This window comes from Argiope bruennichi, chromosome 9 (assembly GCF_947563725.1).
Source record: "Argiope bruennichi chromosome 9, qqArgBrue1.1, whole genome shotgun sequence".
Lineage (NCBI taxonomy): Eukaryota > Metazoa > Arthropoda > Arachnida > Araneae > Araneidae > Argiope > Argiope bruennichi.
In genome coordinates, this window is record NC_079159.1 from 96,605,572 (window position 1) to 96,627,839 (window position 22,268).

General features: G+C 30.4%; 1 protein-coding gene across 1 annotated transcript in view; it reads right to left on the minus strand.

The window, feature by feature from the left end:
• Nucleotides 1-22,268, minus strand: part of LOC129984706 (hemicentin-1-like) — a 523,194-nt gene that overhangs the window by 185,985 nt on the left and 314,941 nt on the right. The window contains exon 4 of the mRNA XM_056094647.1: nucleotides 19,907-20,017. Coding sequence (XP_055950622.1) covers nucleotides 19,907-20,017 — 111 coding nt within the window. The remainder of the gene's footprint in view (nucleotides 1-19,906; nucleotides 20,018-22,268) is intronic.

The window sequence follows — 22,268 nt, forward strand, 5'->3', positions numbered from 1 at the left end:
ATATTCAGTGACGGAAGTAGCTTTTGTCTGACAAGCCTGGTCAAATTTGGTGTAAAACAAAGGAGATCATGAGACCAGAATGCCTGGTTCGTACATCAAAACACCCAGAACGCATAATAGTGGGGGTTGCATATCATATCAGTCAAATGGCTGACTTCATTTGTTACAGGAAAACATGAACGGTGACAAGTATGTCAAGTTAGTGTGCCGAAGGATCAAGTGCACGTAACATATTCCGAAGACAGAAACGGATATTTCAGCAGGATCTAGCGCCCAGGCATAGATCGAAAAAGATAAGACAAGCTTTACTATCGATTTTAAATTTCATTTCAGTTCTGACCTCTATATCGAAACATTCGTTATTTTAGGTTAAGGCTACGTTTGCAAAACATGGTATTAATGTTTTCGCATAGCCAGGGAACACGCCAGATTTAAATCCCATTGAGGATTTGTGGAGTATAATGGGAACAAAAATAACTGGGAGTCATTCCAGAACAAAACGAGAACTTAAAGTTTAGTACCATGAAATGCTGAAAAAAGTGTTGCAAAACCTTATGGATTCCATGCCTAACAGAGTGGCTGCTGTGATCCAAGCAAGAGACCGCTTAATCAAATATTAAATGCCTTTCAGTTAACTTGAATTCTTTTATTATCTTTTCTAATCAAAAGAACTCGATTTTTTTACATTATTTTATTCCGGGAAACCAAAATGAATTCCGATACCTGTCATGATAACCGGTACATTTTGTTTTTAATCGTTTTGAAATTAAATAAGTTTTTTGTTGAATAACTTCATTATATCTTGCCCTTAGAGTACTATGGCATGTTGGCATAAAAAAAATATCACTTTAAATGAAAAAAAAATTACTTTTCGAGAGCTTACTCATGAAAACACGTGCAATTTCTCAAACTTGCAGTAATTTTGACCAGTAGTGTATAAAGTTTCATTTGTTTCGTTTGTTAGCTTCAGACATCATCTCTTGATGGAGAACAGAATTTAAAAATTGTATCCTGACTGTTGCGTTTGGTAGTTTGATTCTTAGTTACTGATGGATGCTGCGGTAACCTATTAACAATAATTTACCGCGCGTATACTAATGGATGTAAAAGACGTAACGGTAAACTATTAACAATTTGGATTTTAGACTAGTGGGTCATGCGCTCGTTATTACCTCAAGAATAGAATTTTGTGGTTCAGATATCTCCTCTTGATGGCGTATAAAGTTTAGAAAATATGTCCTAATTGTTTCTTTTGGCAGATTGATTTTTGGATAGTGATGGAAATAAAAAGTTCCTTAGTAAACTATCGAAAATTTCGATTTTAGATTAGTGTGTCACAGGTGCCTTATACCATAAAGAATGCAATTTCGTGCCCACGTTATTCAATTCATCTGTTAACTTCAACCATTCGCCTTTGATGGAGTATAGAGCTCAGAAAATGCCTCTGTTTATTACGTTTAAAGGTTTGATTCGTTGTTACTGATGGAAATAAAAATTTCCTCATTTAACTATCGGCAATTCCGATTTTAGACTAATGAGTTGTGGGCTACTTATTCCCTCAAGAATGCGATTTCATGCCCCTGTTATTCAGTTCAAATTGTTAACTGTTAACTATTCAGTTCAAACTGCCCCTGTTATTCTATTCAGTTCAGTTGTTATTCAGTTATAGCTTCAAACATCTGCCATGGAGGAAGCATCGACTTCAAAAAAGGGTCTCTAGGTATTGAATTTTACGGTTTCATTCGTAGATACTGAGGGAAAGGAAAGGTACTTCAAAGAACTAGTGTCAATTTCGATTTCAGACTAGTGTGCCGTGGGCTCCTTATTTCATTAAGAATGCAGTTTCGAGAACCTGTTATTAAGTCCATCTGTTAGCTTCAGGCATCCTCTCTTGAGGGACCATAGTGTTCAGAAAATGGCTATAGTGGTTTTTTTTGGGTTTTTTTTGGCGGTTTGATTTGTGGTTACTAACGGAAGTAAAAGGTCCCATGGTAAACTGTCGACAATTAAGAATTTAGACTGGTGTGTCATGGATTCTTACATGGATTCAATAATGTAATTTCGTGCACCTGTCATTCAGTTCATCTATTAGCTTAAAACATCTGCCCTGAAGGAAGCATAGACTTCGAAAAAGGGTCTCTGGGTATTGTGTTTGATGCTTTGATTCATGGTTACTGATGGGAGTAAAAGGAACTCGTTGTACTATCGACAATTTCGATTTTAGACAAATGTGTCATGGGTTCCTTATTCCAACATTGCATTTTTCTGTTCATCTGTTAGCTTTAGACATCTACCCTAGATGGAGTATTCAGTTTAGAAAATGACTCAAGGGTATCGTCTGACGTGTTTTCTGAGGAGAGTAAATGACAATGCGTTGAACTATCGTAGGCAAGGTATCTCATCTCATTAATATATCTTCGCGTATCTGCAGTATTCATACATCATGTATCTATTAAGGCTCCAAAAATTTCATTTGATAAAACAGATTTCAGAAAGGGCGCTCATTACTGGTGCCCTTCTCAATATTTAACTATTGTTTAAAATTACTCAGTTTGGTTCCGATATCTTAAATGTAGATTTCAAATATGACTCTCTTAAATCAACCGCAAAACAGAGCAAATATATTGCTTAATGTACCTGAAGGCATCTTGCTCTTTTTCTTAGAAACTTCACGTCATAATAATAAAGTCACTTCATTTATTCTCTCATTCTCTGGAAATATCGTTTTCATATTTGCATTATATCTGAAGTAATAAAATTGTGTATTACTTTATAGAATGCTAAATTTTATATTAGAATTTCTTATAATAGCATTTAAAAGTAATAATGGAATACTTTTAAATTCTTTGTTTCGCGAAACAGCAAGCGACGGTTGATATAATTTACATTTCGAAACCTTTAGATGACCATTCATAGTAGAATATGTATAGTTTGCTATTAATATTAATTTTATAAATCCCAAACAAAAAGATAAACCTGTTTAGGAAGCTATAAAAATATTTTGTTGCAATAAAGTAATCATATTGTTACAAATTTGTAATTTTGCTACTCGGCCATGAATAGTGTCATCGTGAGAAAGACCGTTGTAAGATCTGTGCTGAGCAGCTGCCGCGTAAATGACCTGAGAGCTTGGCGACCATTTGGCGACTTGGCGACAAATTTGGCGAGTTTGGCGACAAAATGGATACTACTGGAAAGTTCGAGAACTTTCACGATCCATCCACTAAGACCCAAGATACAGCCAGGTACGCCCTGATTGGTCCGAAGATTCCAGCCCCGCCTCCCGGAACTATAAAAGACGGGAACCTGAAGCGACGAAGAAGTCGTGTCGTGTGTATCGGAAGAAGTTGTGTGGATCGTCAAAAAGTGTGTGTGTGTGAGAGGAGTCGGAGTCGCCGACAAATAAGAGAAATTAGAGGGTGAGACAGCAAGAAAGCTGCTGAACTAATGAACTATTAGCAATTAAATGCGCTGAGTCATTACAATTGATTAGCGGTATTTGTTGAAGAAGAAAAATTTTGTAACAATATTAACAAGAATAGCAGCTTTTTTATTGTTTTAGAATTACTTCTAATAAAAATTCATGCATTCATCCTTTTATGTAGTTTTAGAGTTAAAAACGATGTGAACTTTTGGTGTAGTGATAAATAAAATAAATTCGCAAATATAACAAATAAAATAGAAAAATGAAAAAAAATAGACCCATTTGAATAATTTAAATAAATTTCTATAATCGCGTATTTATTTTTAAAGTATAATACTCATTATTTGAAACAAGCAATTAAAAGAAAAGTAGGGAGTTAGTTACTGTCGTAGAATGAAATATTGAAATCTTTAAAAGTTATATATATCTTGATGAAAAGGTTCTTTTTTGTTTTTCGATACAGTATTTATTTCAAAACTCTTATATGCATTAGACTAGCTTATTGCATATTTCAGACATGTTTGGCAATGTTTCAAGAAATGTCTCAAATGTTTTCCAATACTGCTCTGTATCTTTGTGAAAGTAAATAGTAAGTATAGAATCTGCCTTCCAAAAATACTTTTGAACATATGAAAGTGAAACTGAAAAAAAAAATAGATAAACTACAGAACAATTCCAATACTTATATTGCTATCTTTCAACAAAAGTTTTTGAAAAAAAAAAACTTCGAAATATTTGTCTTTCACTACAGAAAAGGGAGAACAATTTTTATTCTGTTTCTATCTAACTGAAAAAATTGAAATTACATTGAAATTCAACAATGTTACATACTATTAAAACGCACAATATTCATAAAAATCCTACCCTGTCTTATACATAGCTGCGTTTCTTAAAAAATAAAAAAATAGAGCTATTACTTGATTTCGAGACATAATTTGGATTGATAAATACATATATAAAAGCAAAAATGTTTCCAAAAGCCACAAAATTTCAATTCCGTTACTGGATTCGTTCTTTTTCTTGCTAAATTGATAGAAATTCTATAGATGAAATAAACTCGTTTTGAATTATAAGTGAAATTTAAGTAGCTCACAACTCTTCCAAGAAATGATTATCCAATTCCTAACTCACAGATATTGTAATAACGGGTTTAAATACTTTTAAGTTTATGTTATATTTTTTTATTCCTTCGAGTTTCATTATTGGAATAATTACCTATTTATGATACTAAAATAGTATATGTACATACATATAATGTAAATATGCAGATGTGTAGCCGAAAAAAGAATTTTTCGAAATTCTAACTTTGATTTATTTCATCCCACGAGGCATAATTTGTACAAGAAACAAACGATGATAAAAGATACGTCAGTCTACATTACGGTATAGAGTAAAAAAAGAAAGAAATTTTTCCCTTCAGTAATTTTACTATCAGATTTGTTAGAACTTCCATAACAGGTGTCGATTTAGGAAAGGAAATTTTATGTATCTTCAAAAGAATGCAAACATTAGGGATTTTTATCTCTTCACTTGGAGCATGGGAAATTGCTGAAGTTTTCGAGATTGCTGTTAATAAAAATTAAATAAAAAGGGGGAACCGGATCAGGAAATAAGAAACCGTTATAGAATGAATATAGGTTAATTTGAGATAAAAATTTAGAAATTAATTAAAATTTAAATTATATTTTAAAATGGTATTACAAATAATTGGTTTATTTCTGGCTAGGGCAAATAAAACCAGAGGGAATAGTTTCTGTAAAATTTTCTCACACAAAAAGTTCCAATAATGGTATTATTTTATGGGGAAGGCCTTAAATTCCAGTCTGATTTTAATTTTCAGAATTCTTCACATAAGATGTGTATGTTTCATAATAAAGTAAAGAATGCCGAATGTTTATTTTCTACACCTTCTATCAACTGGTGGAAGTAAAATTTGATTCAAAATTACAGTTCTAGTTACAAGTTGGCATACAAAATTTAATTTATTTAAGTCACTGGTGTTTGAATTATTGAGAGTATATATCGAAAAATTATCTAGTCCTCAACAGATTTCGTTCAAATTTTGACACGAATCTATACTTTTGATGCTAACATTGTACTAAATTTCCCTTATCAAAATTGTTGCGATTTCTTGTTGTCATTAAGCCTACAAGGGTATTGAAAGTACTGACCTGAAAATGGTCAATCCCTTGACAGATTTGCTTCAAAATTTGATAAAAATGCACACTAAGGTGCTACATCTGTGCACCACATTTTACCCATCAAGCTCTTTATTCTTTTGTAGTTATTGTGTGTTCACATGCAATCGTATAGCCAGACACACATACTTTCTTTGAATCTATTTCGTTCAAATTTTAATGGGTATCTACAAATTTGACGCAAAGACCACTTTCCAAATTTCATCTGTCTTGTTGAAAGCTTTTTTGATTGATCATGATCATAGATAGACAGATACAATTCCAAAGATGTGATTTTTTTTTATTCAAATAAGTCTGAAACACGGTGATTCTTCAAAAACTCGAGCTTTAATTTTAGGTTAGTATAATATTTCCTCTTTATTATAAGACTTTCAATCTATACGGAAAAGTAAAACAGCAATCCCACAAGATATCTATAAAGATTGTGATGTTTCCCCTTTACCTCACATGGAAATTGGCGTCCCAACCAAATGTAGCCGTCTCCCGTTTTTACACACACAAATAAGTGCATACGAACCTCCAGATGTGAATCCTTTACCATATTCAGTCATTGTTAATTGTTACCATATCCAGATTTGGGCAAAACAGATGTATGTTCCGTCGTTTCAAATAGATCCATCATGTCTCAAAGGAGAAAAATGTCAGAACATCCAAATGTTGAACTTCTATTTTTCCCTATGAAGAGACCCGTCAAGTCATCAAGAATCGATCAATCACTATCAACCGTTATCATTAAGTGTCAAACCCAGGTGCACTTCAGCAGGTGTTAGCTGAGAATTAATTATAACTGATGTATGCTCAAGAGGCGTACAACCACAAAGATGGATCCTTAACAGACATTCCGTCGATTGAATTTAGACCATTGAGGAAACATTGCTGAGCAGCTATTGGGGGATTCTACAGTGAGAAACCAGAGACGGATATCTGATGAAAACAAAATGCGGTAAATTTTTCCAGGGAGGAGGAGAAAAGCTTCGAATTAGAATTCGTAGAGATTTTTTGGGAGCGGAAAAGTTTTTCTTGTATTTTTGAGAAGCCCCGTATGGTTTGGGTTTATTTGTTAGGGTCCACCCGATAAAGAACGGTGGATTTCTGGAACAGCCCTGGAGTAGTGTTTCCCCCCCTTTTTTTGGAGAGCGGGGGGGTGATTTATTCTCCAATTTTATCGAGGAACTATTTCATGATTCAACTGTTATTTGATTTTTTATAAATAATATCAACCTAGATGAAAAAAAAAATGTTCGTTGTAATTATATAAGGTTGTAAATAAAAGAGTTATTTCGTTACACTATTTCCTTATTTGATCGGTCCTGATCAAGATATTACAAGATAATGAAATTTTTTTATAAATATTACGTATTTTTTACATTAATAGAATATATTTTTTTAAAAAAACTTTATTTCTACAGTTTTATATTTTTTTCTTCGCTTACCTTTCGGTAGAATCTGAAATTCAGAAAAGAATGAAATGGAATCGGAGACAGGGCTATGATTCTGATTCAGTAATAAACATTCGAAATTACTCACAACGCTTCTTCATAAGTTCCAGTTCATTAGCAGCACTTACAGGCTCATTAGATGTTAACTGGAATTCAGATTATTTTAAGATTTAAATGATTGTTTACGTTAATAATTTCTCTCATGCAGAGCGGATTTGGAAAGGTAATAAGTTATTATAAACCCAGGAACCTGGTAAATAATTCGTCTTCGAAATTCCCTGGCCAGAGAGGATTTTCGAGAAAAGATTGAAAATGAAATACAAGTATTCAAAGGATTTTAATCGAGGCAACAGCAAAATACAAATGGCACCATTTCGGATTAAGTTTTAATCATTGTTGTATTTCACCTGGCTTGCGGCGTCTTAAGAAATAAAATTGAACGCGGTACCTACATCCTACATATATTACAGTTCATAACATACAAAATATTTCATTTTATAATTACAAGATATTAATATGCGTGATTTTAATGAATATTTTAGAGAATAATCACCACATATGATACACTTATTATATGACTTCTTAAGGAATATCCAACAGCTATGGACCTTTATGTATTTTGTACTGTATTTCATACCATATCATGTTATAAATAGATATTTAAAAGAATTATGAAATAATTAGAGATTTCTTTTTCTTAAAATATAAACAACAACAGCTAAATATGTGATTTTTAAATTGCTCTGAAATGTTTTTATTTACAGCAGAAACTATCGGAAATGGTATTCCAAAATTTTTCTCTCTAGTCTCTAATAGAGATGTTGTCCTAGTGAACGTCTTGCGTGGTATTATGGTACTATAATTACGAAATATTAAATTTTGGCGTAAATTTAGCATTTTTATTGACTCGATCGTGTGATCCTTGGCGAGTGCTTTGGCGATTAATCCTGGTATGCGGTTAATAATGTACGAAAATCGAATTTGTGTTTTAGACATATTTTTCTCAACCGTTTGAAAGAAAAATTTGGCGCAAAACTATAATCATAGTTACAAAAATCTCATACCGGTTTTAATAAATTGAAATCATTGCATTTTTGAGTTATCGCTTTGCACATGTTTCTAAAGCACGTACCGACAGACAGTCAAACCATTGTTGGATTTCGTTCAAAATTTGGTAAGAATCTTCACTAAAGATGAATTTGATCTATCTAGTCATCTTCATTTTGTAATTATCGCTTCAACATTCGAACAGATGGACAGACAGACGTCCTCTAAATTGATTATGCTCAAAATTTAATGATAAAAAATATAAATGTGATAATTTTTTGAAATTTGATTGAAACGGATTTTGCTTTTAAGTCTGTATATTGAACGGAAATTTGGTTTTAAGTCTGTATATCAAATTTTATCCGTCAAGACCAAAGTGATTTTGAATTACCATTGTTACGGACAGATAGACGGATACATTTTTCTAAAAAAAGTGGAGATTTCTTCAAAATTTTGATTCCGAATTTTTTGAGGATTGCTATATTTTCTCTATACTCATATAAAATTAGAAAAATAAATCATTTTGACAGTAATTTTTGTTAGTCTGTTGTCTAGCGACACAAAATATCCAATTATTTCAAAATAATTCTTCTTACAAAAGAGTTAGCTATACACTTTATAATTTTTAAAGTTTTATTTTTCAACTTTCTCTATTCCTTAAAACGAAACCGGTTTCAGAAAATTATTTATTTTTTCACAAATTGAATGATTTGACATAACTGTATTTCTATGTTTAACATAAAAAAGAGAGACTTCGAGGAACACTGAATTACATTTCACTTCTAAAAATCTTCTAGAAGAATAGATAAAGGGCGCTATATTAAGGCTCTTTACACGAGTCAGTTGATCTTTACTAACCACGTCTAAACATCATCAAGAGAATACATTGTAGCATTTTACCATCCAGAGGGTAATCTTTCCCTTTTATTATCTTGCTATTTCAAGAACGGAAAATCGTTTATTTCTTCGTTGCGTTTCGTATTATGGCTTTAGATCAGGCAATATTTTTAAGAATCTGAGCTACATCCAATAAAGTAAAAATAATATTCTTAGAATATTTTACAATATTTGACGATTTTCTTTGTTATCAATCTTTGGTGATATGGCAGTTCGATTCATGTAATGAAAACCCCCTTTTTTTGAGATAATGAATATTCTTTATTATTCTAGGATGGACAGAATAATTTGTCGAACCTTATGGAATCTTAGTCATATAATGGTATATTTACTCTTTTATTATGCATACGACTGAGTTCTTGTCATTGAGGTCTAAGAATTTATGTTTTGTGTGAAAATAATCTGCGACTTCACGTCGTTCTGTTAGTTATAGGATGTGAAATTGGTTTTGAAATTTAATAGGTATTAAACATTTGACTTGTATCATCTAAATATAAATAATTTACATAAAGAATATTGTTTATGCATGCATGCATACAAAGTAAAATGGTTTCCTTCATGTCATTTATAGCATTTGAAACCTTTATTTTGCACCTGCTTTTAAGATGGCAAAAAATGTTTCATTCACAAGCAGTATCGATCTATTCTTTTAAACAGTTTTGGCATTGCTTGAAATTATTAAACAGATGCGGCTAAAAATTAAATCAAATTAGCAAATGAAGATTCTTTAATCTTCGATTTTGCTTATATAAATTATGAAAATATAAGATTACCTTGATTTAACGATGGATATACAAAAGCTTAAGATAGTCAACATTTTTTTAGGGTTTCATTGGTGGTGTGAAACTGTACTAAGTTTTGGATAGTTATCGTAGATTTAAACCTTCCTCAATTTATAATAATATTATTTGAGCCAATATTTCTATTTTGAAATTTTCAAATCGATCTTGTATATGCTTAATAAGAGATTAATGCCTGCCAGAATTACGAGAATTAAACTTGCAATGAGGTTCAAAATTAGAAGAAATTTTCACTTTTTTGTCGTTTACCTAAAGAAATACTGAAAACATCTGAATGAAATGAAATAAATACATATGTAGATATGATATAAAAAGAAATAAAAAGCTACAGTTATAGTACTTGCATACATATTTACAGGGTGATCACTAAAGTCCTTCTACTCCACTTTAATTTGAGAACGATGACAGCTATGGCAATAAACCTGGTGTCTATTGTAAAGTAACAGCGCCATCTGGCGGCATACAAAAGAATTAGCGTTCTATTCTCGAAGCCGATACAAGATATGGAAAAAAATTCAATTACAAAATTCTAGAGCATCTCATGTTATTAAGACATTTTCAGCTCTACAGTAATAAGAACAAAACGTGTACAATGTACATTTGTTTGGTCGTGATTTTCCACAATCTTATGTAAAATAGTTTTATAAATGAAACCAAACAATTAGTTATCAGCAGACACTTTCCTCTTCTGGACAAGATAATGGAAAACATTTATTACGAGAGGAATGATGTTACAGAGTATAATAATGAGGTTAATTATTGCAGAGTCTTCTTTCAGTACATATCTTTCACAATACGAATTTATGTTTTTAGTTAGATGGTATATGGGACTCTCTGGCAACTACTTCCATTACATTAGCAATATTCCTTTCTAGTCTATCTTTCTTATTATTGTATTATTGTACTTAACACAATATGGCAAAAATAAAAATAAAAATATTTTTAGAAGACATTGAGCACATAGGATGTCAACTGCTCATTTTATTCTCACTGTTTTTATTTCGAACGATAGTGTTAAAATATTTTTTGTTCATTAACATTTTTTTTCAATTAAACGAAATACATTTTGAGCCAAAACTCATGATTTTTATCACTTTATTTATTAAAATAATCATTTGAATATTAAATATATATTATTTATTAATATTGCTAAATTTTCGAAATAAAACATTTTTGCAATTTTTATACATTTTATAAAACTTTTTCTTCTTTCTTAGATCGAATTTCAGGATAACCTGAATTTTAGAATAATCAAATTCTTATTATGATCTAAATTTTGTTGTAAAAGCGTTCTTTGTTTTATTTTTACTGTAATATATCTAATTATCTATTTCATTTTCATAAATCGATTTATTAATTTACAAAGTAATTCCGAATTTTAACCTCTCACTGGATTTCTAGGTTATTTTTTTCTGTAATTCGTAATTATGTCCGTAACTATAATTAACTTTACTGATTCCCCGAATCACTGTCTGAATTCTCGTAGCATTAAATAATATGATAATCAGCCGTTAGCACAAAGTATTGTAAATAAAATCGTTGGAAAAGAACTGGTGTGTTTTCTTCGGAAAATATGAGGAGGAATATATTGCATTATTAATAATTTACAAATAGATATAGATTCTATATCTCTTCTCTTCTATTCTATTTTCTCTTCTATTAATAAAGAGATATAGATAAAATATACATTTTTCTACGGCGAAATTATTTTCCTTAAAAAGTTCAATGGTGTTTAGAAGATCAAAGCGTTGATAGCTTAGATTTCTTAGTATTATTATATATTTTATAATTTTTTCATTATAGAAATTCATTTATTCATAAGTATAAAATTCTATTTGTTATAAAATTCTTGATTTCTTATTTTCTTTTTTGATCATAATACAATTCATTTGTATTAACTTTTTTTCTTAGTATTCAAGAATCAAATAAAATATTTTATTACTAATTTTTTAAAACATTTATATTTAAAATTCAAAGAATTTCTGGCTACTTACCAGCATACTGAATTTCTTCGAAAACGTTACCGAATCTCTGGTATTAAAAGATTTAGTAAATTTTGCAATTCCCTACTCCCAGCTACTTCGGATTGATCTGTTTCCAATTTATAAAATTCTTAGATCAAAATATAACTATGAAGTCACACCTGGTCACTTCTGCCAAAAATTAATGAGCAAATGATAAAATTATAACCTCAAGCGCAGACCCCCATTATTTATATAACAGGCAGTTAGGGGTAGATTTGAATCTAGACAAATTAACACTCTCATTACTAAGCCGACCCTTCCTTGCTATGCATGTTCTACATTAATGATCCAGTTTCGGACCTGTTTATCTTTTTCAAACGAGGAATTTAAGAATGTAAAGCGAAGGCATATTTATTGATAACTTTTTTTACATCCTGCATCCCTTGTTTGAAACAGAAACAGACGCAAAAGGATCCATTAATACAGAAATTTCATGGCCATCTTGGGTCGGAGTAGTAGTGAAAGGGTTAAATTTGCATCTGGTCTGTACATACAGCAAATACTCTAGAATACTAGAATCTATTCTCAAATACATATTGATACGTGTTTGAACATCATTAAACATTAAAAAAAACATAAATTAATGACTATTTTTATCTATTTTTGATAATCAATTCAACACAAATTCCTTCGAACGTCAAACTAAAAAATGTGAAACATGTTATTTCAATAATACGAAAATAAGAAAAGACAATGAAGTGAAAGTAACAGATCTTTAATCGATATTTAAAATAGTTTGCATGCATTTAAGAAGATATCAGGCTTCATGATATCTTACACATTATTATAATACCACTATACCAAAACATAAAAGCATTACTTTGCCAAATCAAATCCAAATATTAGTAGAATAATTTACCCTCCAATTTAATGTCAAGTAAAATTATATATACTTTTAAAAAAAAGGAATGGGAAAAAATCATCAACTTGTTTAATATATTTAATATCACAACAGTAGAATTCGAATCATTGTAAGAAAGTAATTTTTCATATAGTATTTGAACGAAAGTCCAAATTATTGTACAAATGCACAAACGAATGCACAAATAAACTTGGAATTAACTTGAGATAATAAAAGAAGCCTCCATTCTAAGTATCCACTTTTTTTGTACTTAAAGCTGACGATTATTAAAAGGAACAAAAGTAAAATAAAAGGTCAAAGTTCGAATTGCAAAAAATGAAAGTAAATATGGAAAAAAATTATAAAACGTTTAAAAAAACATCAAAAAAGAATGTTTCTAAAATCGTAGATATGAAGAAACACATTATTTTTTGGTCATCTACTGAAACATTTAAAGTAATAAAACAATCAGAAAAGTAGATATAAAAACAATACTTTTCAAAACTTAGCAAAAAGCAAACAATTTAATGTTAAATCTTAGCTAGTAAATAAAATGCTCATTTTATCATGAATTTAAAAAATAATTTACAATGTGGGAATAAAATATAATTTTAAACAAATTTTTGATAGCAAAATAAAAATGAGGTAAAACATTCTGAGCTATATATATATATATATATTCAACAATGTATCTAGTTATCGAAGAAAAATTGACATTGATTCTAGTAAAATGCATCAAGGGAATAAACAAAGGTAGATTAAAAACTTTAAAGAGCACGACAGTATGGAAGAGAGGAAATTTAAAAAAAAATCTAATATTCTCCTCATTATCCAGAAACAAAACTTTAATGAGGCTCAATTTAGAAATTTCCCTCATTAGTTGTGATTAGGAGGTATAGCATAAACATAAAGCACGTTCTGCATTCCATGTTCGAAAAAAATTAACACCAAGTCACCTTTTTTTTTGTCCTCCATATTGCTTTGGAACTGAAAACCCATCTCTAGATTTTTTTTTCTATTAGTCGCTAAATGTGAACAACAAAGATAATAACAATTAGGAATTAAGGAATTTTAACTTTTTCTTTCTAAGATTAGCGTCGATTTTCGCAAGGCTTTGGAATAATGAGACATTTTAGAGAATCTTATAAAAACAGAATGATGCGAAATTAAAATAATACTTTAACAGTCTTCCTTTTTTCGTATCAAAACCTTCTTTGAGAGATTCTGAAAAGTAATGTCTCAGAATAAGTTAAAAGTGTATGGATACAAATAATTAATATTTAATGTTAAAGATATGGAACTAATTATGGATGGTTGTTTGCTGTTTTATTATATGCGCTTAAAAATAATTTACTTAATTATGTGACCTTGGTTTCACTTTAATAAGTGTTTCTTGCGAATCTACATGCGGAAATATTTACTTTATCATGCATATTTTAAAGTTAAAATTTTCTCTCTTACATATCATTTTAACGTTTACATCTTCTTTTCACAAATAATATTAAACTAAAGTGATGAATAAAATATTATTGGATAGGAATTTCTTTTTTTTCTGAATGATAACATATTTTATTTGGAACCAAAACAAACTTTTTGCTTCAAAATTTGAATATCAAGAAAATGATAAGATGCCATTAAAATACTTCATCCAATTAAATGCAATTCAGAAAATATATTTTAAACTGCAGGGAAACATTTAATTTAGAACAGACAATATCATGCCTATTCTGTTTAAAATAAAGCTGCATGGGGATATTACATTTATTCAATGGTTGTTTATTAGCTTAGTTATCATTTATAATTTTTTTTTCGTTTGCTTTTCTACAGATTTCCCTAAATTTTTATTCATTTCTTTTCTTCTAGAAACTTCTTTAGATTTGATGAAGTCACTCGCGTGGAAGATTAGATCAATTTAGTGTGTGCGGTTTTTCATTTTCAATAAAAATTTTAATAAAATTCAAATAAAGTTTTTCAAGCATGCATTTTTCTTCTAATTTTTCGTCATTAATTCTAAACATAATTATAAGCCTAAATATAATCAAACAACAGACAAGATCATGTCAATGTTGTTTAAAATCACTCTAAATGGGGACATTACGTCCATTCAATGGTTGTTTATTAGATAAGTTATCGTTTATTATTTCTTTCGTTTGCTTTTCTATAGATTTCCCGAAATTCCTCTTCATTCATTTATTTCTAGAAACTTCTTTGGATGTTATGAAATGAACTCAAGCGGAACATTAGATCAATTAAGATCTAATCTTCAGATAAGTGTGGTTCTTCATTTTCAGTAAATACTTTCAATAAAATTCAAATGATGGTTTTTAAGCATATTGCTTCTAATTTTTCATAATTAATTCACTGCAACACATACTGGGTCTTGTGCTTTATACGAGAAACTATGAAAAAACTTTTTAAGGAATCATAATCAAACTATATCAACTCTCATAAGTAAATAACCATAGACAGAAAATATTTTAAATTATATTATGGGATACTAGAACGAATTTATATCTTTAAAATTCAATGATTGATTGAAAAGTAAATTGATTATTAAACATTCTCTTTTAATGAATGATTTTCCTTAATTTTTCCTCGACTATGAATGAATTTTTTCTTAACTTGGAACTGACTTTCTGGAGCAAGTAAGTCTTTTTTAATTCTCTGTTCTCTGAGAAAGAGCAAGTACCTCGCCATTCATTTTATCATTACTCTTCTATTAGAACTTTTGCAGTATCTAGGCAAATTATTGACATTATTATAGTTTTTCTTTTATTCTTTCAATATTTTAGTCAAACTGATCTAGAAAGTTTGAAATGCCACTACAATTCCGCTTGTGTGACGAATTTTAAATCTGCACATTCATGAAATACATAAAATATAGAATGTATATCGATTTATTATAAATTATTGTAACAAACATCTTGAAAAATAAATTACTTTATGCTAGATTTCTAAACTTCAAGATAAGGACAGTGTTTAGCTAGAGCTTGTGATGAAATGGTACATATTTCTAGAAACGATGTTTTTGATTTTGTGTAAGATTTTCTGCCTCTCTTTTATGCAAACTTTCGTGGCTTTGAATTATGCGAAAATGCATTCAAAATGAATCTGAATTTCAAAATTGCATTTTTAAACCAATTGGTTAGCTAATATTTGTGTTATCCGAGAACAGATGGTTTTTAAGCATATTGCTTCTAATTTTGAGAACTTTGAATTAAACTATTTAATCAAAAATAAAAGCTTATAATATCATGCATTTACTTCATTTGTTTTAAATGCTAGTCTTTATAAATTGCTATTTGAATAGACAATTATGAATATATAAATTATATATTGGCTGATTTATGCAACTAATTAATACATCAGGTAAAAATTCCATTATTTATTAATTATTTATTTGATTTATAAATGTCATCCCAAAACCAATGCCAAATTTGAATTTGCTACCATTCGTGCATTAAAGTATTAGAAACTCTATTTAAAGAACATTTAACAGCTGATAGTCTAGGGCCAGTAAAAATGTAGAGTTACACGATAGAACAACATTTCAGAAATAATGAAAGTCTGGCGACCACAGTTCAAACATTCGGAATCGGCCCCCTAGATCATATAATTTAACATCATTGGATTTCTTTTTATGGGGTTATTTGGTCAAAGGTCTATGCCAACTCGCTCACAAGCTCGCGAACATTGAAGGCTGAAGTTCAACGCTGCATAAACAAAATTCAGTAACATTCATGCAAAATAGTTATTGTAAATTTGGACAAAAGACTGAGTATATGCCAACAAAGTCGTGGAGACCATTTGCCCTATGTGTTATTCCATACATAGCCTTATACTGTGTACTTTACGATCCAATAAATATATAACAATTTAAAGGGAAAAAATGTGTTTTTTATTTAATTCAAATTTTGCGTAAACATTTTATAGTGCATCGCTCCATTTTTACTAACAATTAACTATCAGCTGTAAATTGGTTTTTTAAATAGGATTGAAATTGCTTTGCTACACGAATGGTGGCAAATTCAAATCTTGCGTTAATGTTAGGACACCCTTTATATTTTATAATCTACCTAAAGGAAAAGTAGTACCACGATTCCTGCAAAGAATTATTGATTGAATGTGAAAAACTGAAATGATTTCAAAAGGCACTGAAGTTTTCACCAATCAAATTTCAGAAACTTATCTTGGATCCTTTAAGGAATTTTTTCAACAATCTGTTCACAACTTCAGCAATGATTCTATGTACATGAAATAATAATGAGAAGAAAAAAATGACAAACATTTAAATTCCTCGAATCTTCCAATTGAATTATCACCTTTGAAAAAAGGCTGTGAAACGATCTATATGAAGTTTGTGGAAGAAAAATATTGAATGTGTGGTACATCCCCTAAATTCAGAGTAACGCTACGGGCATAAATTTAGTTTGAAGGCTCTTACAGCGATTTCGAAAAACGTTTTGAAGGTACGCGATATGGCAAAGCGATAGCATCCTTTTGAATGGAGGAGATATTTATTTCCAAAGGGAAGGTCGTATTTCATTTTTGAACCATTTCAAACTGAGTTATTTTCAATATATTTCACATGGAAAGGGCCGACGGTATCGCTGTATGAAAGAAATATTTTATTTGTGAAGAAAAACAAAGCAGGATGTGTATATTTTCTTGAAATAACGTGCAAGTGGGGGCCATTTTTGGGAGGTTTTGGATATTCGGGTAAGAATTTAATTTTTACGATGATATTTTCAAAACTATTTTATACGAAAACGATAAATATTATTGCTGTGAAGCTTGGTTTATTCTAAAGTAATTGGAATTCGCAGAAAATCGAATATTTTCCCTCAAGTCATTAAAATATCCTGTTGACTTAATTTTCTCATTCATAATTCAAAATCAAAACTGGAATTTGTTTAAAAAAAGATTGTAATTCTGAATTGATTTTAAAAATTCTGAAATACTCCCTACATTGCTAAATATGTCTATATTTTGTGTTTCAAAATTCGATGATGCTTTAATGTTTTCAAAAAATCTAATAAAGCTCAATGCATCCACCAAAAAAAAGTTATTTTTTTATCGGCCAGAAAAGAATTTTATTATCTATTTAGTAGATTTATAATTAAAATTATGTATTCAGAATAAAGTATTAATGAATTAAATAATGAACAATCAAATAATTTAATTTTAATAAGTATCTTTAAGCTAGCTATTTTTGTTATATTTAAGTTTATTTATTGAAGATTTCTGTTCAAGATATTTTTATTCGTTTATTTTTTTCTTTTGCTTTATTTAAAAAATAACAAGAATTGATACAAGAAATATAATAATTAATTTCCTTTTTTTCGACTAAATAGATAGAATTCATTGGAATTTCTCTCTCTCTCTCTCTTTTTTCTCCTGTACGCAGCATAAGCGAGATTTCGATGAATCGCTGCATTCTGATCTTCCGGAGTCCAAAAAATCACATTTTGTCTGTCTATTGCTGTCTATGCATATCTTACTGTCTATTTCTTTGTCTATGTGTCCGTAAATATGGTAACTCAAAAAAACTCTTTGAACTCTGCTAATGAAATTTGGTGTAAGATTTTACAACAAATTAGTACATTTCTAACAAATTTTAAACAAGTTAATTCAGAAGAAGTGTGTTGGTCTGGATATTTGAATATAATGTCCACAAAATGAAGAGAGTAAGATAAAAAAAATTGATACATAGATTGCACACCTAAAATATAGACATATCTCTAATTTGGAACCAAATCCTACAATGGACTGTTTATTTGCCGGTCTGTATTTCCACAGTCATGTTATAGCTCAAAAGTACAGTGAATTAATAAAATATAGAATTCAGTGTTCCATTTTATGACTACAATTGTAATTCTGTGTTAAACTTTTGGTTTAAATCGTTCGGAGAAAGGGCATCTTAAAATACAAAATCGTTTTTTATACTTTTATATTAATTTCATCCCAGAGTTTAATAGTCAAAATCGCTAAAGATCGTATGCTTATAGGCAGTTCTGTAACTATTATTTGTCAATGGCATTCAAGTAACACTAAGCAGGTATTTTTATCAGAGAGTATGCCAGAAAAAGTTCCAAAAGTTCCAAAGGGACAACTCCCGGTGCTTTCCAAAGACAACTATTTACATTATTATATTCTATGAGATTATTTTGTGATAAGTTCAAAGTCCTTCGCCATTACTCGTTTAATTATTTACATAAATTATTTATTCATATCTCAATTGTAAGATATTAATATGTTTATTCAAACTGCCCATTCAAGAAAAAACTTCCGAATGAAATATATAAAGTATAATAGGAGATATGAGTTGTCCATTATAATTTTAGTTCTTGAATCATGTTGAGGATAAATATTCACAAACTATTTTACCACAATTTTCAAACACATTCAAATCATGTTCGAACAGAATTCAAGGGAAATGTCATTTTCACACGAGGAAAAACATATATTTTAAACTTAGATTTAACAGCCGTGGAGTCGGATTTGGAAGATGAAATCTTTTAGTTTGGAATAAAAATATTTATGCAAAATTTACCTTCTTTATTCTTTATTTTTTTCTCAAATCATTATTAATTTGTTACTCTCCTAATTAATACCTTTAATTGGCTGGAACAACCACTTACTAAGTAATCTCATTGCCATGAAATTACTCTATTCACCTGCTATGTCCGGAGGTTAAGAACTTTCAGTGCAAGAACTCTGGGACACTCCCCTCAAATAGGCTTTAGTAAAATTTGTTTAGTTTAGTTAACGTCAAGTTTTAAAGCAACACTAGTGCTATTTTGGACGGATCTCCTAATTTTGAACCACGGTCAGATGACGAGGACGACACCTGAGATGGAACCCCCTCTCCAAACTTCCTAGCCAAAGCAATGGGAGGACGTTTGGCCCCGACGGGTTTAGCGTACACCAGACCCACTTACAGGCGATTCTTCGATGCAATCAGGTCTCAAGCCTAGAACCTTCATATCCCGAATGCGAGATCTTACGACCGGGGGATGTGTGAGTGTGCCCTCCTGTAAAAAGGGGTTGTGCAAGCGAATGAGTGATGCATGAGTAGCAAAGTCGTACTCTTGGCCCTAGTTGGCGCTACTATAAAAACAAGAGATGCTGCCCCACCGGCTTAAAATCACTGTCTTCGTAACGGGCTTGTCCATGGCAAGAGCCATAAGAAACAACAAAGACAACAGAGATATCTATGGAAAAAAGGAAAATTACCTTTTTGGGCTTCGCAATAGAGAGATACGTCCGACTTTTCTTTGTAAGGCCCTGCGATATCACGAATTTCTTGACCCAAATCATCACGAATGACCAGCCGTTTGGGTGGAACTGTAAGAGAAAAGGGTAAATTGTTAGAAAAAAATGAAATGCGGTCATACTTGTTACTATAAAATGATCTTTATGAAACATGATTAAAATATTGACACAGATTAATTGTTTCTCAGTCAGAAAAATCCAGTAAGATTGTTGTGTTTAAGCACAGTAAAAAGCACTGTGTTAAGCACTGAAAAAAACGTAACTTGAAAAATAAAACTTACTTAAAAAATTTACTGAAAATTGCTTACTTTTGTTTAAACACACACACACACACACACACACTCACTCACACACACACACACACACACACACACACACACACACACACACACACACACACACACACACACACACACACACACACACACACACACACACACACACACACACTCACTCACTCACACACACACACACACACACACACACACACACACACACACACACACACACACACACACACACACAAAAAAAAAAAAAAATTGTAACATTATTAGTCAAGAGTTATATTTTATACATCAATTTGGATGAATAGATTGGAAAAGAGTGAAATTGCATTTGGTGTAAATTATTAATTTCAAACAGCACTTCATTTGAAATTGAATTTGAAACATTTTAATGAGCGATAAAAACTATTATTTGTGTGGGATGATGCCCACATTGATTTCCCATCAGATGAAATCCAAAAATATATTTAATTAGTTAAAAAAGAAAAAAAAAGGTTGCGAATATTCATCGAGAAATAATTAGAGCTTCTTTGTTAAATAATTTTTTTCGTACTTACCGTCATGAACATATGTTCTTCTTAAAAAAGTTATAAGCTTGTTTTCATTTATTTGAAAATATATTTTTTGTGGCTCTTTTATGTAAGGTAAAATAATGATTATGTTTTTCTTTTCGCTGAATTCCAGCTGCAGAAAGGTGAAAAAAATATATTATCAAAATGCTAAAATCAATATTCACTGTAAAACCTATTTTTAAAAAGTCTTTGAAGTTGCTTTTTAATTTTTTAATTACGCAAATAAGTGCTCACATTTTGTATTTTATTTTAGTTCTTGTTTGGGTTAACGGTTTATAATTTATTTTGTTTTTCGTTTCTATTCAAATTAAAAGAGGGTGCTTTTCCTATCATTTTAAAATCAATAAAAGAATATTTTATCGTAATTCCGTTTAAATATCCGTTCATCTATAGCTTTAAAAGAATAGTGAGTATTCTGATTTAGAAAAGAGCTTAAGACAATTTTGGCAGAAAACATTTTATTTTGAAACAATCAATTTTATTAACAAAAACTTTTTTTTTACAATGTTATTTATAAATAGAGTGATTTCAAATGTCAGTAATCAATCTATTAAGAAAAATGCAATAGTACATTACAAATACATGGAAATATATTACTAGATATGCTATTTGGTACATGGTAAAATGACAAACTAATAACAGGTAAAAAGTCTTTATTAGGTCAAGTTTTGCGCTTAAACAATACATTCATATACAATAGTATTAACTACAATATAAGAAAATACGACTGGAAAATTGTCGAAGGACTATTGTATGGTTCTGAATGGAAATATTACGCTTATTTAGATTTCTGGAACATAATATCTGGACTTCTAGAACTGAAATATCTTATTTGACGGGGATCTTCATGAAATGGTTCAATTCAGTAGTATTAACGTCTCGTTTTTTTAAAGCAACACTTGGGCTATTTTGGGGCGGACCTCGTAATTTTGAATGGGGGTCAGATGACAAGGAGGGCACCTGAGATGACACCCCCTCCAAATTTCCACACCACACCAGCAGGAGGTCGTTTGACCCTGACGGATTTAACATACATCCGATCCGCTTACACGACGGTTCTTCGATGGAATCGGGTTTTGAGCCTAAAACTCCCCGTTTCCGACCTTACCAACAGGCCATCGCTGCCCCTCTTCATATGATGGAGTTATGCTCCTCTGCGCACCTCTAATTTCACAATAGAAACTGAAAGTTTTTCTTTTGGAATAGTTCTGAAACTGACAATTACAAAGATCTGCGTACTATGAAAATTATGCACTTATGCTCACGAGGAGCCCTCAGACATTACAAATCTCGTGAACTTCGTTTTCTGTCACCTCAATAGAAAAAAAAGAAATAATTGAATCTCGAAATTAAAAACTGTGAACAATTAATTTAATTGATATTAATTGAATGTCTACAAGAGCAATTTTAATAATCAAACTTTGAAAAATTGAAATAGTAAAACACTTTAAATTGCTGATTATTTTC